The sequence below is a fragment of the Aulonocara sp. 'chitande type north' Nkhata Bay genome, linkage group LG3, assembly GCF_057382095.1.
Source record: "Aulonocara sp. 'chitande type north' Nkhata Bay isolate Kocher_YH1m ecotype deep benthic linkage group LG3, A_spYH_male_GT1.1, whole genome shotgun sequence".
In the NCBI taxonomy this organism is placed as follows: domain Eukaryota; kingdom Metazoa; phylum Chordata; class Actinopteri; order Cichliformes; family Cichlidae; genus Aulonocara; species Aulonocara sp. 'chitande type north' Nkhata Bay.
In genome coordinates, this window is record NC_141346.1 from 29,935,077 (window position 1) to 29,945,209 (window position 10,133).

The 10,133-nt window shown below is 44.8% G+C and overlaps 1 protein-coding gene across 1 annotated transcript; it reads right to left on the reverse strand.

The window, feature by feature from the left end:
* Positions 1-326: 326 nt before the first annotated feature.
* On the reverse strand, positions 327-9,286 carry LOC147335079 (uncharacterized). Its single transcript, XM_086275911.1, has 2 exons — positions 8,551-9,286; positions 327-4,968 (listed from the first exon to the last, which is right to left on the reverse strand). Exon 2 carries the CDS (start codon positions 4,957-4,959, stop codon positions 3,553-3,555), a length of 1,407 nt encoding a protein of 468 aa, XP_086132037.1. The 5' UTR covers positions 4,960-4,968; positions 8,551-9,286; the 3' UTR covers positions 327-3,552.
* Between the last annotated feature and the right edge of the window lie 847 nt (positions 9,287-10,133).

Genomic DNA, 10,133 nt, shown 5'->3' on the forward strand with positions numbered 1-10,133 from the left:
CCTGTAGTCCACGATGAGCTCCTTGGTCTTCTCGGTGTTAAGCAGCAGGTTGTTTCTGTCGCACCACTCAGCCAGACGATCCACCTCCTCCCTGTAGGCGGCCTCATCGTTGTCACTGATGAGGCCAATCACCGTGGTGTCATCTGCAAACTTAATGATGGTGTTGGAACCATCAGCAGGTCTGCAGTCGTGGGTGAAGAGGGAGTAGAGGAAAGGGCTCCTCACACAGCCTTGTGGTACACCGGTGTTCATTGTGATGGTAGATGAGCAGCGGTTATCCAGCCGGACATGTTGGGGGCGGTTGGTCAGGAAGTCCAGTAACCATTTGCAGATGAGGGAACTGATACCCAGGTCTGTCAGTTTCCTGATGAGTTGTGAGGGGTGGATTGTATTGAATGCTGAACTGAAGTCTATAAACAGCATTCTGGCGTAGGTGTTGTTGTTGTCCAGGTGTGAGAGGACAGAGTGCAGTGCGATGGAGACTGCATCCTCTGTGCTCCTGTTCCGGCGGTATGCGAATTGGTGGGGGTCCAGGGTGGGGGGGAGACAGGATTTGAAGTGTGCTAGGACCAGCTGCTCTAAGCACTTAGTCATGATGGGGGTGAGTGCTACTGGGCGGTAATCATTGAGGCAAGATGGGTTGGAGTTTTTGGGTATCGGGACGATGGAGGTGGATTTGAAGCAGGCCGGTACCACAGTGTGGGCCAAGGACAGATTGAATATGTCTGTGAGCACTCCTGCAAGCTCCCCAGAACACGCATGTGAGAAGTAGTGGGATTGTAAAAAAATATATTTTAACATTTGCAAGTCATAACTGCAACTGCAGCTTTAGGTTTTCTGAAACTTTTTCCTCATAATAAATGCACTATTCATTTTATCTACAGAAAATTTGAATCTTCTGAATCTTTCTACACCTTCGTTATCATATGTTTCTATCAAGTAGCCATCGAATAACAAGAGCCTGTAGAGACAGGTGGATGTTCACATTGCAGCCAATTTGAGGAGAGTCGCAAGTTCTTTGGCTGATGGTTTGATACTCAAGGTGGGGCTCCTTCCATAAAACGTATGCACAATAAAGTTATTAAAAGTGGGCAAGAACTGATCCTCGTTTTTTTGCCACCACATTTGTGTGTTTTTTCCATTTGAAAAATTCGCTCTTTGATAACCTGTTTATAAACTCATAAAGAGCAATTTTTACAATCCAGTACAGAAGACTGCATATGGATCTAATCCAGCACACCTGAGGAGAGCAGAAGCAAATGTTGTTTAATGGAAAAAGGAATTAAAATGTTGTGTCTGCATGGTAAACAAGAAAACTCCAGAGCTGTGATACTTGCTCTTTCATAGGTGCATTTATTCTTTCATGTGGTACTTTGATTTTCCAAATTTTGGCAAAATTGATATTGTTCTTTTGTGTCATGCACATTGCCCATGAGAGGACCCCTGAGCTTGTACAGCTCTACAGTGACTTGACTGTCAGACACCACTGTCTTCTAAAGGCTGGTATATCATTTGGTACGAGATCTGGAAAACCCACTGTGATATAACTGGTGAGAAATGGTGAAAATAATGTACACTACAATAATGTGTTTTACCACACATGGCACATGACAATACAGTTGCAGGGGATTTGAAATGCACGTGTGGGGTTGTGTGTGGTCCTGTGATAAATGGTATAATTCCACTGTAATTATATGCAATTTCAATTCTTTTTTGAAATTGCATATAATTATATTTATCCACAAATACTTAATGGTAGGTAAACTACAACAAAGGGATTATGTTCATCTGCATGTAGCGTTTTCAGTGTGAGAATAGATAAAGGGATAGAAAGTCATTTTCTTACAGAGAACAAAGAAATTACTATACTGACATAACTTTTAAGTAATGTATAAGTAAGTTCACAGAAAATAAGAAAGATACATCATATCTTTTATATATCTAAATACTTATAGGATACACTTAATTTTACACATACTTCCCAGTTAAAATGACACAAATTGATGAAATACAATAATATTTGCAATACAACATAAAAATTACAGGTTTCATTTTCTCTTCATGCAGCTAAACCGACTCATCATTTTTAGGACAACAGAGACCATTTAAAACACATTTCACATGGGCAAGTTACAACAGAAACAGCACAGCATTTACTTCACTAATTATCTCATGATGAACAGCCAAGTAAACATCAACAGGCCTTTCAGATTGACCAAGAACGTAGTCTGTGCAGACGTTTTGCTTCTCCTTGTGATCACATGATGGTAATGTTTGGTCTGCAAGTTCACAGATGTTTGCACAGAACAGATAAAGTCAACATTTTTTGCATTATATTAACATGACAACCTTTTCCTCAATTCAATCTTTACTGAACAGTAAATTTTTATTATGTGTACATAGATTTCTAAGCCTTGCTGCATCAGTGGCCTCTTAATGACTTTAATTTAGGTTTCTAGTAAAGAGCCATTAGATTTATGAAACAACAATCAGGAGTTTCTGAAAGGACTCTGCTGCTCTTTATTAAACAGTTTGATTAAAAATTAGAACATGTAAGAAAGTAACATGAACAATTCAAAGAAAGTCTTCTTACATGCTGGATGCCAAAAGGACCTCCTGATGTCCCTCTGTGGGGCGATACTCCCACTAGGTTTATATCTGGGACTCTCCACCATTTGACCTTAGAACTGAAGAAGCTTCTCGGATGAGAGGTGAAACGTCTTCAAGTAACTTAAAGAAGTCCAGACGCTTTTCTTTGCAAGCTCCTTTGACTATGATGACCTGGATGACTGAGAACCTTCACAGACAAAAGGACATGTTCCACCACATGGAGAAACTACATACTACAGCAAGAATAAAGCTACAGCACTTTTTCTAATTGTTAACCCTCCTATCCTTCACTGCAAGCAATTCATGTTAGAATACTTACAGATTTAAGTACTGTTACAATCAATATGTACATCCTACTAAAACATTTTTTATGGCAAAGGTAAAAGTCGCAAGACCTTTTCATTCTGCCTGGTAGCTCCATCTTCATCATCCTTTGCCAAGTGTCCTTTGACCACTGTTACACCTGTCTCCCTCTCATTTACACACATGTATTCTTTCTTGCCTCTGATGGCAATTATTAAAGCTGAATTCTGTGAAGCCTGATCTCAAGCTTTCGAAGTTTGACCTAGCATTCAGCAGATTTGTTCAGATCCTCTGTGCTTCTCACCGTCTCCAAAAGGACACACAGTATGGGTTTGCTGATCCTTAATATGTTTGTGTTATGGATAAAAGACTTTCCATACTCCTCATATTTCAGCGGTTTAATAGTTGGTGAGATTGGGATTTTTCTTTTAGATGACAAAACCTAGCAAAAGAATGTCAACACTATGCACAATGACAGTGTTTAACTCCAGCATAGATAAGCTTATGCAAATTTAAGAATCTAATCTGAGTAAAACTTTCTACACTGATGACAAACGCTTTAATTCCATTATGAATAATCTGATGCTTTTTAAATATATTGACACAAGTAAAAACCTTTCAGCACTGACGATATAAAAACTATTTAACTTCAGTGTGGATTAGTTCATGATGTTTTAAAGTATCTATGCGACCGAAAGCCTTTCCACACTGACCACAGACAAATGGTTTAGTACCAGTGTGAATGAGTTTATGTTTTTTTAAAACCCAAATGTCAGGAAAAGCCTTTCCACAAAGATCACAGACAAATGGTTTAACACCAGTGTGGACGAGCTGATGAGTTTTTAAAACCCTCATGTAAGTAAAAGCCTTTCCACATTGACCACAGACAAATAGTTTAGTGCCATTGTGGACGAGCTGATGTTCTTTCAAGGAACTCCTGTGACTAAAAGAATTCCCACACTGATCACAGTTGAATGGTTTAACTCCAGTGTGGATGAGCTGATGTCTTTTTAAGGTGCCATTCTGAGAAAAACACTTTCCACACTGATCACAGCTGAATGCTTTGACTCTAGTGTGGGTGAGCTGATGTTTTTTTAAGTTGCCATTCTGATTAAAACACTTTCCACACTGATCACAACTGAATGCTTTAAATCCAGTGTGGATGAGCTGATGTTTTTTTAAGCTGCCATCCTGAGTAAAAAACTTTCCACACAGATCACAGCGAAATGCTTTAAATCCAGTGTGGGTGAGCTGATGTTTTTTTAAGCTGCCATTAACAGTAAAAGCCATTCCACACTGATCACAACAAAATGGTTTAAATCCAGTGTGGGTGAGCTGATGTTGTTTTAAGCTGCCATTATGAGAAAAAGCCTTTCCACACTGATCACAGCTGAATGGTTTAATGCCAGTGTGGGTGAGCTGATGTTGTTTTAAGCTGCTATTACGAGTAAAAGCCATTCCACACTGATCACAGACAAATGACTTAATTCCAGCATGGATGAGTCGATGACGTTTTAAACTCTCCTTACGAGCAAAAGTGTTTCCACACTGATCACAGATAAATGGTTTAGCACCAGTGTGGATGAGGCCATGAGTTTTTAAACTATCCACGTGAGCAAAAGTCTTGCCACACTGATCACAGACAAATGGTTTAGCACCAGTGTGAATGTGCTGATGTTTTTTTAAGGCACACTTATAAGTAAAAGCCTTTTCACAATGATCACAGACAAATCGTTTAATGCCAGTGTGGATGAGTTGATGACGTTTCAAACCCTTCATGTAAGTAAAAGACTTTCCACACTGATCACAGCTGAATGCTTTAACTCCAGTGTGGATGAGCTGATGTTTTTTTAAGCTGTTTTTCTGAGTAAAAGACTTTTCACAGTGATCACAGGTAAACCTGTCCCCAGTGTCAGTGCGCCGGCATCTTCTGGGTAGCTTCATAGTAGTAAAAGTCTTTTCCATGGGGATCACAACTGGCCCATCTGTATTAGCTGGTGTTGGGTGATTTTTGTTGAGGTCATCAATGTGCCGAGGTTTCACCATGCTTTCCCCCTTTTGTATAATGACAAAGAACCAAAACATTACGTTAACATAACAACAACGTTATGAAACTACGAAACCTACAAAAAGTACAGATGATACATTGTGTAATTCAGATCATGCGCATCCCCATGAGTAAAAAAAACAAAAAAAATATTATGTATATACATATATACACACACACACACACACACACACACACACACACACACACACACACACACACACACACACACAAATAAACTCAAAAGTACAGTTTTTAAATTTAATGTTGCTGAAACAACAAAGTAATAAAACAGAGGGTTGTGCGGTCAGCTGAGCGCACCATCCGCTCCGAGCTCCCTGACCTGCACTCAATCTACAGCAGGCGGTGCTGGACCAAGGCCAGGAAGATCGTGAAGGACCTCAGCCATCCCAACAACAGACTGTTCTCTCTGTTGAGGTCAGGAAAGCGATTCCGCTCCCTGAAGACCAACACAGAGAGACTGAGGAGGAGCTTCTTCCTGCAGGCGATACGGTCTCTCAATCACACCACCACACAGTACTGACCCACACATATAGTTCTTACACACACACTGGACTTTCTGGACTTTGGTTTTGCACAACACTGGTCACTATATTCTTCATTTCCGGTTAATACTTGTACAGCTGCTGTTATTGTGTATATATTTATTTATATTTAGATTTCTTCATACATTCTTATATAGTTCTATATTGTGTATTGTGTATTTTGTTGTACAGTTATTTTATTTTCAACTTTAATTTATATATTTATCTTTATCTTATTCTTCCCAGTTAAATTTACCCTTCATTCTAATTTGTGTTGGACAGTTATTTCATTTTTAACCTTAATTTATATTTTATTCCTTCCTAGTTAAATTTACCCTTTTTAATTTTTCATATTTATTTCCTATCTTATTCATAGCCTTTTCCTTTTTTGTTTTCTTTAGGTCACGAGCAGTTGTCCAAGCATTTCACTACATATCGTACTGTGTATGACTGTGTACGTGACAAATAAAATTTGAATTTGAATTTGAATTATTTAATAAAAAATAAATCTATCTGATTGAGAAATCACTCATCTTTGGAAAAGAGTTTATTACAGAGAAATGGCTCTTTCCAAAATAAAAGCTATACTATACGCTTCTTCTTGGCTATATTCTCAGCAGCATATTAAACATATCAGGTCCCCATAAGGAGAATCATGTGCTAACGGCTGTCTAAATGACTCAGGTAAAGTTTGTAGCATGCGTGCTTGTTGTTTTTGTCTGCTTCCACTTGTCTTTGCACTAGGATGATGTCGGCGTAAATGTGCAGTCATATTCGTTGTGTTCCCACTAGTGCTGTCAGCATTAATCTCATTGAAATGACCTTAACGCCACAACACGGCAAATCTCCGTTAACGAGCTACCGCCGATCGCCCCGTGCGTGGGGCTGGACGGCCAACATGTTAACGAGCTAACTGCGCTAACACACTAGCTCCCACCAATGTAATTGAGCATTGCGTGGCACATCCAACATACTGTTTTACTTTTGTCCATGATGCGCTTACCTTCAGGGTCATACGTCACATAAAAACCAAAATAGTTCCAAACGCCAGATCTGAATGAGGGTGGGGGACATTTGCAACATCTCCTTGCAACATTTGCCATCTTTCAAGGAGAGCTTAACTTCTGTCTCGCTAGCTTGCCCTGTGCTCAGTGAATCTGCGTTCGACTACTGAGCCTAGGCTGCACTGTCAATCGCAGATCCACTGAGCGCTCAACACAGACAGCATCGTCAGAAGAAAAGTTGATGAAATAAATTATAATTTTCGTATTGTTCGATACATATGCGTACGGAACCAAAAGCGCTGTATCGAACGGTTCAATATCAATACAAGTATTGTTGCACCCCTAATAAATATACATATACACACACACACACACACACACACACACACACACACACACACACACACACACACAATATGTCACATATTGACAGTGTTTTTTTTGCTTTCACTTTGCAATCGCGCGAACTGTGTATAGAGAGCGACAGCACTGATCTGTCTGATGATAATTTGTGCACCAATTTCTCTGACATCGTCTTATTAATTGGTAGCTTACTATGCAAACATGACAAGTGAAATCTCCGGCAGCAAGCTTAAACATGTGAGAGGTTGATCGCGCAGAGAATCGCTGAGCTTATGTGAGAGCGTGTGTAAAAGCAGCAGGATATATATTTGACTACGATGACCTTCACAGACAGATATATATTTTAGTTCTGCTGAGCCAAATAAGACAGGTCAGGGTGAAGAAGTGACAGCCAAAGAAAAGCTTACCACAAAACGGAAAAGTTATGACAAATCAGACTATAAGGCAAAAAGAAAGTGCAGCTTTATGGTTTCATGGACAAAATAATTTCTGTGGCTGCAATATGACGAGCTAAATAACCAGGGGTGCACATAAGTGGTCCGCAGGTGCGCATTCGCTGTCAAAATAAAAAACACGCACAAGGGTTAGGGTTAAATTTAAAAACTGTACTTTTGAGTTAAAATATATATTTATAATTTTAATAAATGACAAATTAAAAAGGCATGAACATTTTATTTTGTATCGAAAAAATATCGAACCGTGAATTTTGTGTATCGTTGCACCCCTAGTATGTATGTATGTATGTATGTATGTATGTATATATATACATATATACATATACATACATATATATACATACATATATATATATACACATACATATATATACACATACATATACATATATATATATATAACATATATATACACACATACATATACACATATATATATATATATATACACACACACACACATATATATATGTGGCGGAGGCGTGGCCCCGGGCGCAGCTGCAGGGGAGGAGTGGAGCGGAAGGCTCAACGGGGCGGCGCCGCGAGGCTGGTAAGAACAGCTGATATTGTTTATGGACTAATGATGGTCTCCTCCGCTGTGTTTATAGTGAGACGAGGAGGAGCGGCCAAGGGAGATCAGCTGGGCTCGAGCTGTCAGACGGTGCGACTGAGTCAGCTGTCAAAATACAAATATATCAATAAACGTGGAAGTTGGCTATACCTGCCTGTGTGTGCGTGTGTCTGTGCTGGGTGTACTCTACAAGTGGTGCCGAAACCCAGGACAGTGCCGGTGGGGAAATGTCCGACCCACAGGCCACGCCACCCGCCCAGCCTCTGCAATTCTTGGCGCAGATGCTGGCGGAGATGGCGACGATGAGCCGGGATCAGGCGGCCGACCAGCGTGCCCACCTGGCCGCGCTGCGGGAGCAGACGGACCGACAGACGCAAGTTCTGGAACGGCTGGTCGGGGCCGCTGCCACGCCGAAGCCCTCGCCGCTGTCGGTGTCGGTGCCCCGGATGGGGGACGGGGACGACCCACAAGTTTTTTTGGAGACCTTCCGTGCCACGGCGGAGGCTTGCCAATGGCCGCGGGAGGAGTGGGCTCCGCGGCTGCTCCCCCTGCTGTCTGGGGAGGCACAATCAGCGGCCCTGAGTCTGCCTCCGGCGTCGAGGAGCAGCTTCCCGGACGTGAGCCGGGCGGTGGTGGACAGGCTGGGGCTCACCGCCGAAGACCATCGCCGGCGGTTCCGGGCCTGTCGGCTGGCTACAACAGACCGACCATTCGCCTGGGCCCGGCAGCTGCGCGATGCGGCGGTGCGCTGGCTGCAACCGGGAGCATCGGAGGGCGAGACGAAGCTGGTGGACAAGGTGGTGCTGGAGCAGTTCACGGAGGGATTGCCAGCGGAGACGGCGAGATGGGTCCGGTGCCACCGGCCCGCAAGCCTGGAGGTAGCGGTGACGCTAGCGGAAGACCACCTTGCCGCTGGAGCAGGGGAACCCGGGGACGCCGGACGGAGGCCGAACAAACAGGCCCCAGTGCCGGCCCCGAGACGCCGTGTGCCGGCACCAGGGCAGGCAGAGCGGCTGCCGGCGCTGAGCCCCACTAACCCTTTCGCGGCGTTGGTGCCGTCCAGGGCAGCCGAGCCAGGTGGAGCCGCCCCCGAGCCACGGAGAGCAGCACAGACGCCGGGGCCGGAGTGTTGGAAGTGCGGGCAGCCGGGGCACCTGAGGAGGGATTGTCCGCTTATGGAAGTGGGGCAGGTGTTTCGTGTTGCTGGCGCCCCAGCACCCTCCCCCGGTCCAGGAGGGACATACAGTATTCCGGTAAGGACTCGAGGGGGTATACGCCAGGCGTTGGTGGACACGGGCTGCACGCAGACCCTCGTACACCAAAGCTTGGTTCGCCCCGGGGCATTGCTGGAGGCAGAATGGGTGGAGGTGAGGTGTGTGCATGGTGACGTTCACAGGTATCCCATAGTGCCGCTGTTATTAAAGTATAAGGGCAAAATGCATAGAGTAACGGCGGCGGTTAGCCCGCGCCTGTCGCACCCCCTGATTCTGGGTACCAATTGGCCGGGGTTTCATCAGCTACTGGGGCAGTATGCGGGGGTGCGATCACGACCGGAAGCGGGGTGTAGCGTGTGCGCGGCATTCAGCGGTGACGCGGGGTCGTCCGACACCGACTCCGGGGGGGAGGAGCCGGCGGGTCCCTCACGGGACGTCCCGCCGGCCCCGGAAGTGTCCCCCATGGGTGATTTCCCACTGGAGCAGTCTCGTGACGGCACCCTACGCTCAGCCTTTGACCAAGTGATGGCTATTGATGGTCACGTGGTGCGCCCTGAGGCCGCGCAGACCTACCCGCGTTTCGTCTTATTAAACGACCGGTTATATCGAGTGAGTCGTGACACTCAGACCGAGGAAACACACACCCAGTTGTTGGTGCCGCAGGGCCGCCGGGAAACGCTTTTCCAGGCGACCCACTATAACCCCATGGCAGGGCATATGGGCTACGAGAAAACTCTGGAGCGAATAACGGCCCGATTTTATTGGCCGGGCATCCGAGCGGATGTGCGCCGCTGGTGCGCGTCCTGCCCGGACTGCCAACTTGTTAACCAGCCGGCCATACCGAAGGCGCCGCTGCGCCCTCTCCCCCTCATTGAGGTCCCGTTTGAGCGCATCGGCATGGACCTCATCGGGCCGTTTCACCGGAGTGCACGCGGCTACCGCTTTGTGTTAGTCCTGGTGGATTACGCAACGCGGTACCCGGAAGCAGTTCCGCTGCGCACCATCTCTGCAAAGAGTGTGG